The sequence below is a fragment of the Choristoneura fumiferana genome, chromosome 5, assembly GCF_025370935.1.
Source record: "Choristoneura fumiferana chromosome 5, NRCan_CFum_1, whole genome shotgun sequence".
In the NCBI taxonomy this organism is placed as follows: domain Eukaryota; kingdom Metazoa; phylum Arthropoda; class Insecta; order Lepidoptera; family Tortricidae; genus Choristoneura; species Choristoneura fumiferana.
In genome coordinates, this window is record NC_133476.1 from 21,799,161 (window position 1) to 21,822,134 (window position 22,974).

The 22,974-nt window shown below is 45.5% G+C and overlaps 1 protein-coding gene across 1 annotated transcript in view; it reads left to right on the forward strand.

Annotated features, from left to right (window-relative positions):
• The window catches only part of l(3)80Fj (lethal (3) 80Fj), a 49,267-nt gene that overhangs the window by 4,175 nt on the left and 22,118 nt on the right, over positions 1–22,974 (forward strand). Inside the window, 14 exon segments of the mRNA XM_074088417.1 lie at positions 184–381; positions 1,816–1,977; positions 3,010–3,169; positions 6,340–6,672; positions 16,492–16,685; positions 17,215–17,390; positions 17,608–17,737; positions 18,982–19,062; positions 20,113–20,215; positions 20,218–20,326; positions 20,901–21,073; positions 21,557–21,712; positions 22,096–22,226; positions 22,810–22,946. Of these exon segments, the coding sequence (XP_073944518.1) occupies positions 184–381; positions 1,816–1,977; positions 3,010–3,169; positions 6,340–6,672; positions 16,492–16,685; positions 17,215–17,390; positions 17,608–17,737; positions 18,982–19,062; positions 20,113–20,215; positions 20,218–20,326; positions 20,901–21,073; positions 21,557–21,712; positions 22,096–22,226; positions 22,810–22,946 (2,243 nt within the window).

The following is a 22,974-nucleotide window of genomic DNA, read 5'->3' on the forward strand; positions in this document are numbered from 1 at the left end:
TATAATTTAAACGAGTTGAAACACACTTAGTAAATATTGTCATGAATAAACCAGAGTAACATTACACGGTCAAAATATGAACAGTGTGGCGACTATATAGTATGTGGCAAATTCAGGAGTTGTCAAATACCCTGTTTATTTGACCCCATTCAAAAGTGTATGCGATGTAATGTTTGTTGTTAGGGTGTGAGCACACTGAGCGCGCTGGGCGTGTCCCCGAGCGAGCGCTTGGAGCTGCTGGGCGTGGCGACGGGCGGGCTGGCGCGCGTGCTGGACAGCGAGTCGCACGAGCGCACGCTGGCCGGCGCGCTGGACGCCGCGCAGGCCTGGGCCGCGCGCGCCGCGCCGCCGCTGCCCGCGCCGCTGCTGGACCTCTACACGGTACTAGGCTGTCTCATACAGATATACAGCCTTATTCATAAAAAGTTAGAGCCTCCTTGAAGGCTCCTTGAAGGCCCGATGCTAAAAAACATGATTCATAAACGTCTGTTAGCGCTAATCAGTCGATCAAGGCTCTGCTAAAGTTAGAGGACCGTAGACCCTCCTTTATCTCTCTGCTAAGTGACAAAATGGCCGCCACAAGTTTGAACAGCTGACTTTGACTAGAGCAAAAAACCAGGTACCGAAGATATTTATAGTGAAGGCAGGGCTACGCAGATTAAAAAAAAAAAACAGGAAAATTTATTTTCAGGAATTTGTATTTAAAAATCCTCTAAATTAGCAACAATAAATTAACAATAAATATAAAAAAAAAATAAGGATGATTAACATAATTATGGCTTTTTGCACAACATAAACATGCGGATCGGAAATGGCGGGAAAACAAACATCTCGCTTTTTATTTTTTTCCTGGTAATTTGCTGTCACTGCTGTCAATTTTTTTTTTTAATTATCGATTAGGCCATTTTTTGTCTTTGATTTGTCAAGGTGGCCAACATAACGCGTCTAATCCGTCTATCAGCAGCTCAACAACTAGCAGACTGCTAGCAAGCGTTTATGAATCATACTTCTTGACAACCGTCTAACAAGCTTAATCAGTCTGCTAAGTAACAGACCGATCAAACCTCAATTAAGGTTTTTTTATGAATAAAGCTGATAGTGTGTTACGGGGTTCTTTGGTATTTTATCGGAACTGTTCTCTCGATGAGGTTCAGTATCCACCATACAGCTACTGGACACTAAATAATAAATTTCCATATTAATGGATATGAAAATGTCACTCGTTTAATACAATAATTGATTGAAATTTCGGGTGCCGTCGTATTCCGATTGAGATGAGATTTTTCCCGATGATATTCACTCTATCTATACGGCTACTCTCTGCAAAGAGGGCGCTCGCTAGTGCCGTATTTAATTACGTGTATCAGCTACTGGCATTATAATGTGCAAGCTATAGACATTGTTTAGTGTATTCCTACCCTAATTACAGACTTTGTAATGAAATCACGCTGGATTTTATTGCTTGAAAATATGTTTTACATCGATTATACCTCAAAAAGAATACAGCAAGACAAGGGAACAAACCGGTAAACGCCGGCAAAAATACTATCTATAACATTACTAGTGCTCTTATTATTAAAGATAAAGATAATTTATTTGTCAAACATGAGTTCCTATATACAATTATTAAATTGAATTGAATTATTTGATTGATTAGTTTTGTGATCTTATTGATGTAAATAGTAACTTAGCTTTATGTTGTGATCATCCAATTTTGTATATCTCTAGAGACGAAAGCAACCTTTTTAGTTTTAATTTAAAAGAAAATTTAGCGTTGTTTTTGAGTTTTGCAAAGTTTTATTTGTGTGTGCACAGAAAGCGATGTCGTCGAAGAGCGCGACGGGCCCGGTGCGCGTGGCGGGCGTGTGCCTGGTGTCCCGCGCGCTGCGCGCCTGCGGCTGTGCGCCCGCGCAGGCCGCCGCGCTGCGCCCGCCGCTGCTGCAGGCCGTCGCCAAGGCCGTCCAGCAGCCGCTGCAGGTATACAAACCAACTCTTGACCAAACCGCAATGGACCTAAGTCTCAGTGTGTCTATTTCGCTCTAGAACTAAAACGGAATGGACCAAAGTCTTAAACGCTTACTTACTCTCGTTTGATCTACGCAAAACGCCATTTAGGCACACTGCGTTTTAACCTGTACAGCGATAAAACAACATAAAATACTATACTAGTGTCAAACACTCGCTATCCGTGGTACCACGAGTCATAGGTGCACTGAAATAAAATCAACTAGATGAAAACCCGGCTTCGCTCGGGTAAAATGTAGACTCATAATAATATGTTTGAAAAAATTTTTTTGCCAGTGTAAAGACTGTCGTACTTATCGAAAAATCTGACGTATACTCCCAAACGTACTTTCACAGCTAACCTACGAATCGGTATTTCACTGGTAGATATTTCTCCTAAATCTTATTTGCCCAAATAACTATGACGTCTCTGTCTCATAATCAAACAAATTAGACCTAAAGGGCCCCATATACGGTACGATTCGTCTGTACGATCGATCTGATGAAAATCGACGAATCGTACCGTATGTGGAGGCCCTTAAGAGGTCACAATGGAGAACGAAATAGGAACCTGTGACACGTGATGACGTGACACTAACGCCACTTTGACATGTTTACTTCGCAACGCCATTATACATATACCTAATAGTTTATTCAAGTTTATATTGAAAATACTCGATAATCCGAATTTTCCGCCTACAAGTTGTCGACTCGGATTGACTAATTTTTTACGCTCTTCAATTTGATGTGCATTTCGTTCGAGTCTACCGTACCCCTTGACGAAATTATTAATATAGATTATTTCAAAAAATAAAACATGTGCTGGTATAGCGGCGGGCAGTAAATAATAATAATAATAAATATTATGGGACAACTGACACCAATTGACAGTCCTAAAATAACGTAGCTTATTCTATGAGTGGACCTCACGTCAGCGCCAACTAGCCTGCCACAGGAGCCCTCAATGATGTAAATTATTACATGTTTATTTATATTTGGTTGCAGGCGGCGGCAGTGAACGAGGGTATCTGCGCGATGCTGGCGCTGGCACTTATGGACACGGAGCGCGAGCTGCCGGCGGCGGCGGCCACGTGGGCGGCGCTCGCGCACCCCGACAAGCACGTGCTGCTCCACGACCGCGCGCTCGGCGCCGCCTCCGACGACGGTAGGGGCCGCCGCTGACTGCTGCCAGCTGCTGCCGCCACAGACCTAGGGATCATCCGCGCACACGCCGGCCGGCCGGGACGTTCTGATTGCCGATGTTGTAGTATAGATTGCTTACCGACCCGGGTCGGTACCTAAGTCTAGGTATGTGAGAAGTGGTACATTTTGTATTGCATGCCCTCTAGCGGTCGGTTTTTTTTGAATCGGTAGGTCTGTGGCCGGACTTTCAGCGTTTTTAATATTATCCGATCCGAAATCGTTGTCGGGCGCCGATGTAATATCTAAACGGCAGTTACGGTTACAGCTTTGGCTTGTCTTACAGAATGATAAGATATTCTACCTCGAATAAAATCAGGTCAGGTCGCAAATGAAAAATAGTTAGCAAATTAATAAATTAATTTACTTGCCTTAACGACAACCGGGCGGCGTCCGACACCAATATCAGGACGGATAATGGGAAAACGCTCTTTGGGGGCTAGGAGCGCTTTTGTGACCTTGACAAAGCGCTATTCTAACCCCCTAAAATTTAAGTGTTGTGTGTCAAGCCTGACTGGATATTTTTGCTAATCAAGTACTGATCGAGCAAAACATCTTGCGAACCAGCTGTTCGATCTGATCCCCTATACTAGACAATGTAAACTTGTACAGTCAACCAATTTTATTACTGGGTCACCATGTAATCATAGCATAATAATAGTAGATTGTACAACAAGAGCATAAAACTAGCCATTTTACCCAAGACGTTCATATAGCCACCCGAGCCGTTACGGCGAGGGTAGATAGACACGTCGAGGGGAAAATGGGTTTAATGCTCGAGTTTTACACTCTGCTTTTCACTTAGATTGTGAGGAAATGAAATAGCAACAGTGGAAACAATAGTTAATTTTAATGTACCTTTTATTTTTTATGCATTATTATAATAATTCTATTTTTTAATTTTACTGATGTATTATGATTGTTTTGATTGATTTTTAGTTTTATAGAAATTAAAAATTATTTAAAAAATATGTACAAACTTTTTGTTTGTGGCTGTTGACACCTGATTACTTTAGTCTTAAGTTGGTCTTAGACGAAGATTTTATTTTATGCACTAGAACATAAAAAGTCATTTTATGTCGCCTAGATACAGCATAAACACGAACTTTACGAGCATGAGAAGTGAAAATATTTTTTTGTGTCTAAAACAATGTTTATTGAATGATTTATGATGATAGAGCTCTATCGTGGCCTAGGAATCCAATTGGCTGATTGTACCTCTTGCTGCCTTGTGCGCTGATTGCGGCCATTTATTGTCTCATGGACGGACTTGGAAATCAAAATCGCATTAATTATTTCTTTCTTAAATTAGTATAGAATAGGAGTCGAAAGAAATTAATGTATTTGGACCGGCTTATTACGATCAACTAAATTGCAATAGTATTTTATGCAACTGTATCGTAATGGGGGTCCTTAAAACACGAGTGTGGGTTTGTAATGATGTATGAAATCTCATAACTGACTAATGACCATTACGATACAGCCGCGTTCATAATAGAATCCAATGTCGTAATGCTGGTCATTACCTATGGTTTTTGAACGCATAATTGAGGATTTACTATATGGGTGTAGATAAAATTTCATTGCTTATGCATTGAATTGCATGAATGACTAACACAATAGTTATTTATGATACAAGTGCGGAAAGTAGGCAATTCCCAACGAGTGGCGGAGAACTTGAAACACGAGCGAAGCGAGTGTTTTGAGCCGGCACGAGTTGGGAATTTCCTACTTTTGACACGTATATCATACAACGTTTTACAATGCATTAAGCGAGGAAAAAAATCGAGGCAGTGACTACATCATTTATTTGCCATACTCCTTTTACTACAGTAGCAGGCAGTAGATATACATACCGATATGCACGCCAAACCAAAATCGTTAACGTATACACTTTATTAAACCATCTTTCATAACGATCATTGACTTTGAAGATTAGAACAGCTACAGCTACTAATGATAGGTAAAGGAGACTTTGTTTTAGTATCGTGATTTGTTATGATTAATTATTAGCCCTTTTTGCTTGACATTTTCCACACTTATATTGGCTAGTCTTTATCTCCTGCACGCTCCTATAATGCTAAATATCAGTGCAACCCGTGAATAAATCCGTGTAATAGTTAATTATCATCAAGTATATGTATTATGTATCTAATCTACCAGCTGTTAACAAAAAGTTACCGTAAATCTGAGATTTTTTAGCTTTGGAACTGTAAATTAATCAAAATTGGTTCACTAATTCTAATAGATAAAAGCAAATAAATAAGAATAAGACATACCGGTAGATGTTATAATATCCATGTGTGTAGAAGTAGATTATTCTATCAATTTAAGATGTTTATTAACTTAGTTATGTATATTATAGTTCACGTATTTTGTTCAGCGTTGAGTTTGTCACTGACAATATGTACTTCGTGAAGGACGTAAGGCGGCGTAAAGCCAGATATAAATTCATCATTTAAACTCTTCATTTTAATTTACTCATCAAAAATTAATTCACCGGACTGAACTTATGGACATTACTTTGGCGGGGTTTCATGACAGGCGCGAACGGGTAACCATGATTGGTTCGTGCTACGTCGTGCGCGCGCACTGGAAGCTCATTGGTTAACTTTCGAGTGCGCGCGCTTGACGTCGCACGGTCCGAATTGGACTCAAGAATTTATTTCCTTTTTTTTCATAACTTTAGACGGAATTAAAATACGAGTTTACATGAAAAAAAATAATTAACGTTCTCTTTTCTGTCGCGATTAATCTGTATTATCTTATCAGTAAATATTCAGTTGGTTGCATCAAACGTTTTCTTATTTGTTCAAAGCCTAACTATAACGACTCTTTAGACTTATTTTTTTAACAATAGTTTGGACGTAATTTGGCAATTTAAAAAGTTACTTTACCGCACAAGTGCGGTAAGTAAAATCCATACAACTTTACGGCACACTTGTGGATGCGTGCAGGAATCACTAATTTTCTATGGATATGTTGACCCACGTCAAGAGGCACTTTCCGAGCACGTGCATTGTAAAATAATAAATGTATTATTACAGAAAACCCCTTCAAAATTAATCAGTTATCTCTGGTCAGGCTGTACAGAGTGCACTAAATAATTCCGCTATAACATTTACCCCTTTATAGTCCTAATGCAGGTGGTGCTACTATGCAGAACAGTGTTGGAGCAGTACCCCAGTGTCGCGGGAGAACTGAACTCGCCCGTGTACCGCGCGCTAACGCTTATGCTACTGTCCACCGTCAAGTCCGTTCGCACCCTCGCCTTGGAAGAAGTCAAGTCGTTACTTGCGCATGAGGACAGAGCTCAGATGGCGAGGTATCTAGTCCTGAAACTGAATGAAGTGTTAGAGGAAGGGAAAGTGTTCGGCAGCAAAGAGAAGTCGCCGCCGGAAGAGAAAACACCGGAAGTCACTGGGAAGATGATACTGGACTCTGTACAAGCAATATGCTCGTTTAGAGGTGAGTTTTTTTTTGTGTGACATACCTATGTATATTTTCATGCAAAAATCCAACCACCTACTTGGGCCTGCCTCGATGTATAGTCGAGTTTAAAAATATGTACTCGGGCAATTCAACGCTTCAAAAATATGTGCGCTGTTAACATTGATAATTCACAATTTTTCGGTCTATGTGAGTTGATTTATGTGGCAGCTCTTGAGTGTTTAATAATAATAATAATAATAAGCAATATGCTCGTTTAGAGGTGAGTTTTTTTTTGTGTGACATACCTATGTATATTTTAGTCTTTTGTCGGGTGGTAATAAGGTACGCGCCTTTAACGCCTGGGTGATGCCCCTGCTCACATACTCCTTTGGCATACTAAGGTGGACTCAGACTGAACTGGACGCCCTGGACCGGAGGGTCCGCCTACTGCTTACTACCCATCGCATGCTACACCCACGTTCGTCGGTTATGAGGCTGTACATCCCACGGAATGTGGAGGTCGCGGCTTTCTTAATGCCAAAAATCTCCACAACCGCGAGGTATGCAGCCTTAGGAATTGTTCCCGCCACGCGGGACGACTAACCATTCATCTCCTGAATCATTCGCTCACTCACTCATTCGAAGCGCGGCGCGAGCGCATCGCCCGCCGCCAGTCAAGTAATCGAAGCTGCCGCGAGAGGTCATATCATTCGCTCCGCTCCGCGCTCGCTTAGCTCGATATATGCTACCTACCGGCCGGTACTAGAACTTGTAACAGTGTGACAGTGCAGTGTCAATCCAGCTCAGTCCTCAGAGAAAGGACTACATCAGCTCATCTCCGTTTCGCGGCGTTACCGCTGCGAAAGCCAGTTCACCACACGTAAGTCCTTTCCCATTTCTCCCACTTTCTCACTCATCGTCGAATGTGAGCCCCAGCGCTTACATCTTCTGGTCCTTCGATCCTTAGAACCCCTGCCCCTGTGGATAACAGACCCCACAGCTATTAATCAGCCCCAATAAATTACCCACATTGCAAAAAAAAAAAACCGTTAATTTGTCCCATTTATTTTCCGAATACTTTGCCGATTTATCGCACTTACAGTGTAATCTCAGCTCATAATTAGTAAAAAACAAACAAAGTACTTAAAGTACAATCCCAATTAGGTATTTAGAAACGGCAAACCACATTAATTACTCAGCCCATTCCAGAATTTTCTAGTCGTAGGTATACGAACTAGAAAAGTAACCTCAAAGTAACGTTGGTACCTATTGTCCTTTTAATCAACAAATCTCCACATTAAACTCACATTATTCAATATAACAACCCATTTGCCAACTAATAACTTCTACCTAATATTGTCATATTATGGAATAAGGGTAGGTAGCAACTTCACTCAACGAACATTCTCGAATATTTTTTATAAGTAGGAAGTTTCTTCAAAGGTAATATAATATTGTTTACAAACATCCATCGCGCGATAACAGGTGTAGTGTGATTGCATTGTTATTACATTATCCGTCGTTTGTCGGAACGTGGCTGGACTTGTCTAAGTGATAATTAAAACTTATACCTACTTACTACCATAACTAGCGTAAATATTATACACGTATTATTCTCAGCTCAAAGTTATTACTATAGTTATATTACGTACTTGTTGAGTACCTAGTTTATTTCATTTCAACGTACGTGTTCGAATTTAGGGTTCAGTACGGAACATCGGAAAACCATTGGTGAAATTATTAACAGTGGGTAACAGTTTCACCTTCCGAATCAGCACATTATTTTTCGTCGTTTGTTAGAACTATCCATTGCAGTGGATTATATAGTGTTTATACAGGTTGCCCCAAAAATTTTAGTACTTAGGGTGATAAAAATTTTTCTTCTCATTATTTATAAATACTCCTTCTCAGTTTTGTCCTAGTAACAAACAGTGAACGTAAACTCCGCTCAACACATTACAAGTTACACGATATACAGGGTGTCATAAAATACACTTGTAGAATTTTTATCTTTTCTTCACTTTTTTTTTCTCAAAACATCAATAATACAATTACATTCGCTACGTACATATACAGGCTGCTCAGATAAAAACAACACATATATACAGTGATAAAAAAAAAACAATTTATACTTTCACACACACCTTTTCTTTGTCTCATTACAATTTTAACACACTCATTGCCTATTACATAACACACCACGATAAGTACCTATTCTATAACACATTAAATTCATCCACGGAACCCAATAAGAATTTACATTTAATTTTTTTTTAATTTTTAATTTAAATATCGTTTGGCGCAAACATGCCGACCAAATCTCAAGCCGCTATTTTCCGTGAGGCAACAAGAGCCATCACTCAGCTCAGAGAAATTTCAATGGCGGTGCTTAAGCAAGACACAAAATATACAATGGCTGACTTCACCGCGAGGTACGCCAAGGTGGACGAGCATAAGTTAAAATTGGAGGAAGTGTACCACGCCATATTGGACGCAAAAGATCTGACCAGTGACGCAGAGGCGGCGTTCACTAAGGCTTACGATACGTCGGTTGCGGACTACAACCAAATACTTGTGGCTAACGCCGAACTCCAGCTCAAGTCAGCCCATTTGGAGAATACACTCCCCTCCACCTCAACCACACCTACAGCCGTTCTGCCTAAAATTGCGCTCCCCAAATTCAGCTCAAAAATAGAGGATTGGCCCTCCTTCATAGCCATCTTCAGAAGTCTCACTGATGACATGGCCACAATATCGGATGCAGTTAAACTCCACTATCTATTATCGTGTCTTACAGGTGAGGCACGGAGCATGGTGTCTCACCTCCAGCTCACCAATGACAATTTCACCGTGGCCATGGACATCCTCACCCGACGGTATGAAAATCGACGCGTCCTGATCGACCGATTTGTCGACATAATCATGGGCTTACCACAAATTCACGCGCGTTCAGATATCCGCACATTATTTCTAACTCCGCTAATTTCAGCACAATCCGCCCTGAACAATCTTGATCTGCCCATGAAGGATTGCGACTACGTGTTCGTGTCAATAGTCGTAAGGAAACTCAAGGGTGAGCTCCGGACCCTTTTTGAGCGCAAATACGGCAACCTTCAAACTCTGCCCACCCTCAACGACTTAATCCTATTCTTAGAGGAACACGCGCGTTGTGTCGAGACCGAGTGGTCTAGCCCAGCTTCCCCGCAAGTCAGCCCACAGCCTCGTCAATACCGCAGGCAATCCCCAGTCACTCCTCCCCGACCCCCCCCGGCTCGTCAGCCCACATATAAAGAAACACGTCCCATGGCCCCAGTTAGGACTCGCCCGGAGTACCTCGGTCCGTCCCCAGCTCAACACAGACCAGTTTATTCAGCTCAACCCTCAACTCGTGACGTCACCGCGGGTAACAATGCACCCTGCCCGTACTGCCGTGACAAAGGGCACAAGCTCATCGCCTGCCCACGGTACAACGACCAGCCTACCCAAGGCCGCTGGGATTTCATTCAGGCTCGCAATCGGTGTCAGCGCTGCCTGGGTCCCCATTATGAGAACGAGTGCAAGTCCACGCGAGCTTGCAAAGAGTGTGGAAGTGATAAACACCACACATCACTTCATCGCCCCGGTGCTCCATCTCCAACTCATTCAGCCGCTCATCATCTACCTTCGCATCTCAGGGCACGGCCCAGACAGCGCCCGACCCATGAGTCCCAACACTATTCGGCCCACGCCTCACACATGACCCCACCGCCACAAAACAACCCACCCAATCACTCGCGTTCGCCCAGTAGGTCTCGTGTAGGTGGTCCGCAATGACTACCTGCAATAACCAAGTACTACGAAAGCGAAGCACATCAGCACAAACACACTCGCACAACCCACACATACTCTCACTCAGCTCAAACACAAAAACCACGAGCCCAACCTGCGATTTCAGCTCAAACAGTAAAACATAATTATAGTGATACTGCTCAACGTGAAGACCACGTAACTAATACACCGATTTTACTGCCTACCGTTTCGCTAAAAATAGCAGACGTGCATGGTCAGTACCATACAGCGCGTGCTCTGCTAGATTGTGGTAGCATGCTTACGCTCATTACTCAGCGCATGGCCCGAATGTTAAATTTAACGCCAAACTCAAACTCATTAAAAATCGCAGGTGTGGGCAACCAACACACACAAGAGTCAAAAGCATCGGTAACAATAGTATGTCAACCTACACATCGAGACACACCTACGATTACGGCTACAGCTCATATCTTAAAAAATGTTACCGGTTATCTACCATTACAAAAAGTCCCACATATTGCACAAGTGAAAGGCCAGCCACCGATTCCCTTGGCGGATCAAGAGTACAACACTCCAGCTCCGATTGATCTTCTGTTGGGTTCAGACGTTCTCGGCCAAGTTTTGGACGGGACTAAGGTCTCGTTAGGCCGCGGGAAGCCCATAGCCTTCGGCACGATTTTTGACTTCGCATTGATAGGGCCCATTGAGGACATATGTGCGACACCAACGCACCAGACTAACTCAGCTCAAGTTATAAGCTCACAGCCTGAACCTGACGTATCTGCTCACGATATTTGCAAAGGTCTTGAGAGGTTCTGGGAGTCAGAAGAACCCCAAGCTCATATACAAACTAGCCCGTTACAAGAGCAGTGCGAACAAATTTTCCGCACCACAACCACTCGAGAACCATCAGGCCGTTATATGGTAGCATTACCGTTTCTTCCCGATCCGCCGACCCTAGGCAATACTCATGCTATCGCGCTACGTAGGTTTCTCAATCTCGAAAAGAAGCTACAAGCAAATCCGCCCCTCCGCTCAAAATATGTAGACTTTATGAATGATTATCTCAACTTGGGACACATGTCACCTTGTCACCCAAGTACCTTCGCAAACAAGCCTCACTTCTACATCCCTCATCATGGCATCTTCAAATCGGGGTCAGATAAGCTCCGCACTGTATTTGATGGTAGCAGCAAAAGCTCAAATGGCGTCAGTCTCAACGATTGTCTGCACACAGGTCCCGCTCTCCAACAGGATATTGTTGACATTATCATGTCTTTTAGGACACATCCGGTAGTCTTCAGTACTGACATCAAAATGATGTTCAGGAACATACTTATCCACCCAGGTCATAGACAGTATCAACTCATTCTCTGGCGGTCCTCCCCCGACCAGCCGCTGCTCACATATGCGCTCAATACCGTCACGTATGGTTTACGGTCAAGCCCGTACCATGCCATCCGCACTCTGCTCCAACTAGCCGATGACGAAGGTCACCGCTATCCTCAAGCTGCTCAAGTAATACGCCACTCAATTTTCGTTGACGATATACTCTGTGGTCATGATTCCGTGGAGTCTGCTCGAGCACTCCAAACCGAGTTAATTAACCTACTTGCCCTAGGTGGCTTTCAGCTCAGTAAATGGACCTCAAACTCTTCCCAGCTCCTTGAACGGTTTCCAGATGACCAGTGTGACATGCCTAAAGACTTTGACATCAGACCGGAATCGAATTCCATTAAAGTATTGGGTATTCAATGGATTCCTCAATCGGATGAGTTCACTTATCGCATCTCTCTCCCCCCACTTACCCAAATCACCAAGCGCTCTATCCTCAGCACAGTGGCGTCTCTCTATGACCCCAACGGTTGGGTTACACCAGTAATATTCCGCGCAAAGATTCTATTACAAAAGTTATGGCTTCTGAAACTGGGATGGGACGAGCCCACTCCCGATGAAATCCAGACGGAATGGCAGCACATTTCAGAAGATCTGCCTCAACTCTCATGTCTCCGTATACCTCGGCACATTTGCAAATATAAGCCCACGTCTACATACTCGCTGCACGGATTCGCAGACGCATCAGAAGCTGGTTTCGGTGCCGTCATATACCTTCATGAGCTCAATGCCAATGGACAGGTCAATGTAAATCTAGTCATTGCCAAGTCAAAGGTTGCGCCTATCAAGAATCGGCTCACAATCCCAAAACTGGAGCTATCAGCTGCAGCTCTTTTATCACAGCTCATGACTAGGGTGTCAACTAAATTGTCTGCTCACATTACTATCGACCAGCATACCTGTTGGTCAGATAGCACGATCGTTTTAGCGTGGCTAAACACGTCACCTCACCGACTTCAAACTTTCGAGGCCAACCGAGTTAGTAAAATAACGTCTAGTCCAATCAGCTCCACGTGGAGACATGTTCCCACGCATCTCAACTCAGCCGACTGTGCAAGCAGAGGAATGTCAGCCCAATCTCTCTCAAAGCATGACCTCTGGTGGTCTCCTAGTTGGCTCAAAGAACCTCCGAGCACCTGGCCCCAGATGCCGACAGCTTTGGGTCATCATGTATTACCAGGCCTTAAGCCAAAAAAGGTTCCAGCTCATATAGCAATACCCGATCTCGATCACGACTTGCTTACCCGCTTCAGCTCTCTTGACAAGCTCGTCGGAGTGACGGCTTGTATCAAGCGCTTTATTTTCAATTGTAGACACAATCCCGAAGTACGACGCTTTGGTCCGCTCACAGCTTATGAGCGTAAGGACGCTCTGTTATTCTGGGTCTGCTCTGTTCAGCAAAATGAGTTTGCTGATGATATTCATCGCCTTAAAACGAATAAGCTTTGTACCGCGCGACTTCAGCGCCTCTCACCATTTCTGAAAGACGGTCTCTTGAGAGTCGGTGGCCGTCTCTCTCACGCCTCAATTCGGTACGACGCTCAACATCCACTCATTCTACCCAGCTCTAGCCCACTCGTAGACCGCATCATTGATCACTGCCATAAAATATACTGTCATCCTGGCGCCGACACTTTACATGCTATTTTACGTCAGCAATTCTGGATACTGTCCGCACGGCGGGCAATCCGAAGTCGGGTGTTTAAATGTATTAGATGTTTCCGATGTCGCGCTCAACCTGACGCCCCACTTATGGGTGACCTTCCAGCAGATAGAGTTACCCCTCAGCCCGTATTTAGCCAAGTGACGACTGACTTTGCCGGCCCGTTTCTCGTTAAGTCTAGCACGTTGCGAAACGTTAAACTTTTGAAAGCATATTTTTGCATATTCGTGTGCCTTTCAACTAAGGCGGTTCACTTGGAGGCCGTCTCCGCTCTAACCACAGAAGCCTTTCTCGCTGCTTTACAACGGTTTGTATCGCGACGTGGAAGACCGATTTTGATTAGATCAGATTGCGGCACGAATTATGTAGGCGCTCGAAATCAGCTCATTGACGTTCAGAACTTTCTCATGGCAAATAATGATGCAATCACACACAAACTTGCAAGTCAGCACATAACCTGGTTGTTAAACCCCCAAAGGGGGCCTGGTTTGGCGCATTACATGAAATTAATGTGAAATCAACAAAGCAGTTGCTTTACCGTGTAATTGGTGAACAACACCTTACCTTTGAGGAATTCTGCACACTGCTGGCCCGAATCGAGGCCGTACTCAACTCTCGACCTCTCTGCCCACTTTCGTCCGACCCATCGGACTTTGAACCCTTAACTGCCGGTCATTTTATAATAGGCCGTCCGCTCACTGCTCTGCCCGAACCGTCTTTTAACGATAGACCAATTTCTGCTCTAAAACGGTTTCAGCTCATACAAGCTCTCTCTCAACGCTTTTGGACATTGTGGACCAGATCCTACCTCCATACCCTTCAAACCCGCTCCAAATGGCTTTCCCCTTCCTCACCTCCTCAAGTTGGCGAACTCGTGCTCATAAAAGAAGATGACCTCCCACCGCTCCAATGGAGGCTGGGACGAATTACCCGCACAATACCTGGAAAGGATGGAGTGATCCGAGTGGTGGATCTGGACACGGCTCACGGACATCTGCGCAGACCTGTGCTTAAGATAGCCAGGCTGCCGTTGGATTCAGCTCAAGAAGAGGCCTTTCCCCGGCCCCCAGGATGTTCCCGCCACGCGGGACGACTAACCATTCATCTCCTGAATCATTCGCTCACTCACTCATTCGAAGCGCGGCGCGAGCGCATCGCCCGCCGCCAGTCAAGTAATCGAAGCTGCCGCGAGAGGTCATATCATTCGCTCCGCTCCGCGCTCGCTTAGCTCGATATATGCTACCTACCGGCCGGTACTAGAACTTGTAAAAGTGTGACAGTGCAGTGTCAATCCAGCTCAGTCCTCAGAGAAAGGACTACATCAGCTCATCTCCGTTTCGCGGCGTTACCGCTGCGAAAGCCAGTTCACCACACGTAAGTCCTTTCCCATTTCTCCCACTTTCTCACTCATCGTCGAATGTGAGCCCCCAGCGCTTACAGGAATTATTTCCTTAGCAACGAGTGTGGGATGCATCGCGATGTTGTGGCAGTAGACAGACACCTCACCCCGCTATCCTTGGCAAACGAAAATTGGCGCAGTCCTATGGTAATGAGCACGGAAGATCGCAAGAACGTATGGAAGAGCAAGGAGCTACACGGGCGGTTCTACAAGACCCTAACAGGGCCTGATGTAGACCTTCTCGCGTCGGTGACCTGGCTACGTTTCGGGGACCTCTTTGGGGAAACCGAGGGTTTGTGTGTGCAATTGCTGACGAAGTTATCATGACGAACAACTACCGGAGGTATATCCTGAAGGACGGTACGGTCGACATTTGTCGGGCATGCCGCCGTCCTGGGGAATCACTCAGGCATATTATCTCCGGTTGTTCTCATCTTGCTAACGGTGAGTATTTGCACAGACATAACTTAGTAGCCAGGATTATCCACCAGCAACTTGCTCTTCGATACGGCCTTGTAGACTCTGAGGTGCCGTATTATAGGTATGTCCCTGCGCCAGTTCTTGAAAATGGTCGTGCCACGCTCTATTGGGATCGATCTGTCATCACGGACAGGACTATTGTAGCCAATAAGCCTGATATCGTGCTGACAGATCGATCAAACCGCCAGGCAGTGCTCGTTGATATCACCATCCCACATGACGAGAACCTCGTGAAGGCCGAGAAGGACAAACTCAGCAAGTACCTTGACTTGGCTCACGAGGTGACTGCTATGTGGGATGTTGACTCGACGATCATTGTCCCGATAGTCGTTTCGGCAAACGGTCTAATAGCGAAGAGTCTCGACCAACATCTCAAGAGACTCTCGCTAGATGGCTGGATCAAGGGCCAGATACAGAAGGCGGTACTTCTGGACACGGCACGCATCGTCCGGAGGTTCCTCACTCTGCGGCCCTGACCACCGGTAGCTTGGGCCCTACCCCGTTACCGGCGGCAAACTAGGTTAGGTTTTTATAATATTTTTATTTTGTATGTACTTTTCTGTATTTTACTTCTTATAACTATTATAAAACCTAACCCTAAGAATGAAAAATAAATAAAGAGAATAATAATAATCATTTATTTCCAATTCAAACAAAATATCCATAAATGTTCACAAAAATATTCGACCCTGCTAAATTTGCAATTGATTTGGTACGAAATTAATTGAAATCGTTAAAAACATGATTCGTTTTTAAATTAACTCTTCATGGGTTAACAATCCATACTTCCATACTAATATTATAAATGCGAAAGAGTGTGTGTTTGTATGTTTGTGAGTATTTTTGTCCATCTTTCACGTCGAAACGGAGCAACGGATCGACGTGATTTTTGGCATAGAGATAGCTTATGGACCAGAGAGTGACATAGGCTACTTTTTATCCCGGAAAAATGCACAGTTCCCGAGGGAACAGCGCGCGATAATCGAATTCCACGCGGGCGTAGCCGCGGGCAAAAGCCAGTAACAATATAAAACTGTGTTTCATTTTGTGGTAGCGTATCTGAATTCGCGGGGCTTGGCAAAGGTTTAACAAAGTGCTAGTTATTCATCTAAGAGCATGTTGTCCTCAGGTTATACGGAGCAAGACGCGCAGCTGTTGGCCATAGACGCGCTCCGTGCGAGCCACCACCCGCTGGCGTGCGGTGCGGGGCGCCGCGCGTGGGCCCGCACCGCGCGCTACCTGCGGCTCGACCCCAAGACACTGGTCGCGCTCTACGCCAATAACCTCAAGAACACATACGTCGGCAACTATACGCCCAGCGAGGTGAGGAACAGGTGGTAACTTCCGCCCAGCAGGCCGACGTTTCTACGGCGAGGCAGAACATTCCGACATACGCGACAAAATGTACCTTGTATGAACTACTGTGAGCTTGAGCCTACCACACCGGCTTGTCACAGACAAAGCACGGCATACTATACGCAGGGCTGGCTGGACACGTGACGTTTCTAGACCGGCAGCTGGCCATCGCAAATCAAACCAACTTATCCGTTTATTTCGGAGGTCAAAACGGGGTAGTTGACTACAATTCTCAGTCGACCTTCAGTTTGTAAAAGATTTTGCAAATATGGCAGAGAAATTACATTGCAGTTGAGGAAACTGAATCACGTATCGCGTGGAACCTTTATGCTACTAATGTGATGTTGAAATCCCATACATGTGGCAAAGAAATCATAGCGAAATTGATAATGGAAAGTTTCCCCAGTTTCCTATATCTATTAAAATTCGGTGTAATACGAGTATATCATCTGAAGATTTCCAGTGGCGTTTGTTTGACGAAAGTATGGTTCCGCAGACGCTGTCGAATGTGGTGTCGACGCTGTCAGTGTGGAGCGCAGAGGTGGCGGGCGCGGCGGTGGCGGCGGCGCTGCGCGCGCTGCAGGAGCCCGCGCTGCTGCGCGTCACGCGCCACGAGTACTTCACCTACCTCACGAGCGAGGGCGAGCTGTACGACAAGAGCGGCGTGCCCGGGTGAGTGGGGGGACGCTGGGAGGGGGGAGCGCGTTGGAGCGCGGAGGTGGTTTGGGCCCCACTCAGCATAATATTGCAGCACTGTCGACTGACAACAGATGGCTGTTGGGGTCGAAAAATGCTTGAATGATCGCGGATCTACCCATCATATTAACGTGTCTATACTAAAGTCCTGTCGGTATAATGTTAACATTTAACATCGTGTTGGTCCTTCCAGCAACGAGGACAGCAACGCCATGAACCTGAAGCGCGAGAGCAAAGCGTACAGCTACAAGGAGCAGCTCGAGGAGCTGCAGCTGCGCCGCGAGCTGGACGACAAGCGCCGCCGCGAGGGGAAACTCAAAGAGGTACCCACAGCTTTAGGACATTCGCTAACTCGGGTATGTATTATAATACCGATAAACGAAAGACCGAATTTCACAAGACCTATGGACGGAAGGCCGAATATTAAAACGTCGAATGGATATATGACCGAAAGTTTGAAATCCCGAAAGTACATTTGACCGGCTGCCTAAAACCCGAAGACTACAATCCCGAAGATCAAAATACCTACACTCGAAAGGTCGAAAACTTATAATGCCGAACAGTCATAATCACTACAAGTAAAATAATCGACAATCAATATGTCGAAAATCAAAATACCGAAACTGCCGTTATACCATTAACGAAACAAATATAGCAGGAAAAGATTTGTGCGAGCGAGCGAAGCGAGCGAGCAAGTCGGTTCGCAGCAGAAGCGACTCGGATAGGTTAGGTTCAGAAGGCTAAGGCGGGAACGAAGCGGAGCGGAGCGGAGCGTAGTTCCCGCCTTAGCCTTCGATGTTAGGTTTTTTTTTATAGCAGGCAAGATACTTAACTGCCACTAAGAAAGTAGGTTGGATAAGATTCAACAGCAAAGATCATTTGTGAAGCAATATTATCCGGGCTGCTATAAAAAAAACCTAACATCGAAGGCTAAGGCGGGAGCTACGCTCCGCTTCGCTCCCGCCTTAGCCTTCTGAACCTAACCTATCCAAGTCGCTTTTGCCTCGAACCGTCTTGCTCGCTCGCTTCGCTCGCTCGCACATATCAAACTTTTTTTTGCTTTCGGTATTTTGTACTTTCGGTATTCTGAATTTCGATTTGTTAAGTGTCGATATTTCGACTGTAGGTAATATGATTTTTCGGTATTATAATACATACCCCATTTTCGGGATTTTGTACTTTCGGTCATTTAAAAATAGATATTTCGACCTTCGGTGTATCGGTTGTCGGTATTTTGTACATTCGGTATTCTGAATTTAGATGTGTTATGCGTCGACATTTCAACTGTAGGTATTATGATTTGTTGGTCTTATAATACATACCCGTTAACTCGCAGGGCGTGCTTGTTTCATGTCTTCCAATAGAGCCTGCGACGCGTGGGGCGGGTCTCTGCTCTATTAAAATCTTTTGAAACAGCACGCCTCACGAGCGCCAAGCCGTGCACCCGCGCGACTTAGCAGATGCCTTTATCACGTGGTTTTTTCTGAAGGCCACTCGAGACATTGTGTAAAATAGTTTGTTAAGAGAAATATGAAGCTTTTATTTAATCAGTGTTTGTTTTTTGCAGGCGCCGATGTCCGCGAAACAGAAGGAAGCTATTAAGGCGCAACTGGCCAAGGAGAGCGCTATACGCGAGAGGTTGACCGCTGTAAGTTGATGCATGTATACTAACTAATATAATAAAGCTGAAAAGTTTGTTTTTACAAGTTATCATTTAACTTGCAATGTGGTATTTGATTTAATTTTAGCTCTCGGATATGTAGTTTGGATGACAATGCAAGTGCAGCCAACAAAAAGTACAGTCAGCAATAAAGCTTGTATTAATTTATTTTTATAAAAACTAACCTGCTCCCGACTTCAGAGTTTTTAAATACATTTGTAAGATACAGACGTTTTATACGTAAATTAATATATTCTGATTTACTATCAAAATGGATTTAAGGTCTGAAGTAAGATGAATTGAAACGCATGTGTTCTTAATTTGTCCCCTGCTAGACGCAAACCTTTTTTTTCCCGGGGGAAATCTGCTGCCAGATAGGGGGTATCCACGGGGAGGCGATGAGGTTATGTAGGGTTTTGACCCACTAAAACCCCCGGAATGTTCCTTCCTCGCCGCCTTGCCGGCGACGCAGCGGTACACCGGTATAACCCGCTACATCGCCAGGGGGCGGTTATCCGTTTCCGGATTCATCTTCTGGGAGAGCCATTCCTGGTCCCCCTTTTCCAGCAATGGCGTGCCAGGAACATTTGGCACGCCATTCTCCTCAAGGACCTTGCACTTGCGGGTCACGGACGTCCCCGTGTCCTGAGGTCCTTAGTTAGGGAGGGAGCTGGCAATCTTGGGCGATACGCCGGCGCCCGGCTCTCCTGCGGCGCGTAGGGTCTGTTAGCGGGCTGAACTCCCTGGCCCGCTCGGCGCTTTCTTTCTGCGACATCACTTCCTCGCAGAAGAAAATGGCTGCCCTCCACGCATCCGGTCATTGCCTGAACCAGGGATGATAGAGACAAATTGGGGCCCACGACTGCAGCAAGATTTTGTCTCTGGTTTACCCCAGCTGGGCACACCTCTAGTGTGTATTGGGCAGTATCTTCTAACTCAACCGTGCTGAATGAAAGAAACGGACAGCTAAAGCGGACCCAAATTAAGGGGTATAGGACGATGATGGAAGACTTTAAATTATTGCTTTTTTTTTTTCAGTTGAACAAGCAAGTGGAGATCGCGGTGTCGCTGCTGGGCGCGGTGGGCGCGGGCTCGGCGCCGGCGCTGTGCGTGCACGCGCGGCGCGTGGTGCCGGCGCTGCTGCGGCGCTGCGGTCGCCGCTGGCCGCCGGCGCCGCCGCCGCCGCGCACCGCCGGCTGCCGCTGCTGCCGCCCAGCCCGCTCAAGGAACAAGTGCACGCGCTCACGCTCAGGTACTATAACCATACTGTCCAAATTAAACTAACCCCCTGTGTCACCATCCATTGATTCAATTTATTTGACGGATAAATCTTAATGCCGTCTCTGTTTGTTTTGCTCGAATAGACGGAGACGATATCACATTTATCCGTCAAATAAAATTATTCAATGGCTGGTTAAACAGTGCTTCACGGCAGGATTAGCGAGCAAGATGGTGGTAGCAATCCGGGCGGACCTTGCGCAAGGTCCTACCACCTGCACAAATGAATGTTGATGAGTGTTGTCAAACGCCGAAATGAACCGAACGTAAGCACCAATATAATAGAGACCTTATTGGGTTAGACGCAAAGTAGAGTATGCAATGACATATAAACAACTGACTGTTGTGGTTCAGTGGACGTTCAGTTCCACCGTCAAAAAAAATAGGACTTAAGTTATTTTTACTGGAATGTATCCGTTGGATTGCAATTAAATTAGACTTCAAAAACGTATTAAAACAGATTCTGTGAGAGTAATCTGTGAACGCTCGCATGTTTGAAGAGTCGAGTGGACCGGCGTATTAATACTGGTCGTTCATAATGTTGGCAGGCTGCACAAGCCGCAGTGCGACCTGGACCCTGCGTGGGAGGAGGAACACCTGGACAAGGCGACCGTCCGCACCATCTCGCTGCTGCACGAGGCCACCGTCGGCGGCAAGGACCAGCCCGGCAAGCCGCTCGACGCGCCCGGCTTCTGCTACATCTTCCCGCTGCTTAAACTCGGTAAGCATGCTGGAAAATACAAACGACAACAACAAACAAAGACGATTTGGACAGAGTCGATTTGCAACTGGTTAGAAGTTTCGTAGAGATCCACAGGCGGATCCTTTTGGTTTTAGATGTGTTAGTGGCGACTGACCTGAATATCAGAACTACTTTTTAGCAGCCGTTCAAAGCTAAGGCATCCTCCAATCTGGAGCCGCCCTTTGGCTATTGCTGTACTGCTGAATTACGCCATCAAAGACTATGTCCAGAATACCAGAGACAGCAGAACTTTTTTTTTCGTATTCAACAATAAAATTCTGTAGTGTGATTCGGTTTTTTGATTATGGTGGGTTAGCAACCGTTTTACTTATATTTTTTTAGCAGTACAACTAAGGTAAACAATCTTGACTTGAATAAATACAAACTTTTTTCTATAGAGTTTATTTCACAGGAGAGTGTTGCATGTTGCCGCTAACTGTACCAGGATGTTCTGTGTCGCAGGCATGTCGCTGAGCGCGGTGCGCGCGTCGGAGGGCGCCATGCTGGCGGGGCTGGGCGTGGTGTCGGCGCACGCGGCGCAGCGCTCGCCCGACGCGCTGCTGCAGCCCGCGCTGTTCCCAACTGCCGACATGTTTCGCACGCTCATCGACCTGGTCGGTCAGTACCCGCGCGTTGCAGGCGTGTGGCGGCGCACGCGGCGCATTACGCTGGGCTAACGTTCTGATATTAACGATCATCCATTGTTCAGTTCAGTAACACGCTTTCGACAGGCAACAAGTACCAATACACCATTGTATAAACCCGATGGTCTTGATACATAACCAACATTGAAAGGAACCAAATTATTTTCTAAGTTAATTAGAGCTTAGATCTTGATTACAGTGAATAGGCTGTTACTGAACCTTGGACCTCATATGCACTTCACATCAAGTGATAAATAGATCCTGATGCATCACACTTTTGACGCTATCCATCCATTCAGTCGTGCATGACCCCTTGCGTGCAGGGACCATTAAGAAGGAGCATTTGTTATGCCTTAGGCAGCACGAGCGGGCGCGTGCAGGCGGCGTGCACGGTGGCGCTGCTGGAGACGGGCGAGATGGCGGCGCGCGCGCACGTCACGCGCGACGACGTCGTCTGTCTGCTGGCCGGGCTGCAGTCCCCGCAGGAGGTGACACGCATGCATTTTAACAAGTTCTAATACTTCCATTATACACGTCTAAAGTGTTTCGGTATTATGTACGGTCGACTTCATAAACTTGTGAGCAAAAATTGATCAAAAATATCTCAACACGCTTCTACGCCGTTAACAATAAAGTCGTGTTTAGATCAAATTTTTGCTCACATACTTATGAACTCGACTGTACCTAGTACAACAATATTATCGAGCGAAATTAAAAATCATCAACTCTCCCCCTCATAGTCAAAATACCACCAACGGGACTTATCACGCTAACACACACGAGTAAGTACGTCGACGTTTCGGCAACATTGCAGCGGCCGTGGTCACGAGTAGACTGAATTGTGGGGTGTGAAGTCTGCCTAGCAAAATCACGAAAGTTTAAAACCTTATAATCCTCCCTCTCTCCAAATTTTGGGATTTCCAGGGAAATTTTGTAAAATCCCGGAATTTCAATTGTGACTACTAGATCGAATAGTTTACGGGTACGAAGCCGCGAGTAAACTAGTTTTTCATAAGGCTGTTGTGTGGTATTTGTATCTTGGGTCGTTTATAAGCCCGTTGGTGTCTGCAGGTGGTCCGCGACGCGGCCCTGCGCACGTTGCTACGCATCGCCAACTGTCTGCCGCCACTGTTCGAGGACAAAGAGTTTGCTCTGGAAATCACCAAGCGACTGCTCGTCGCCACCTTAGATGTCTCTGACGATAACAAGTGAGTGAACTCATTACGGTTTCGCGCA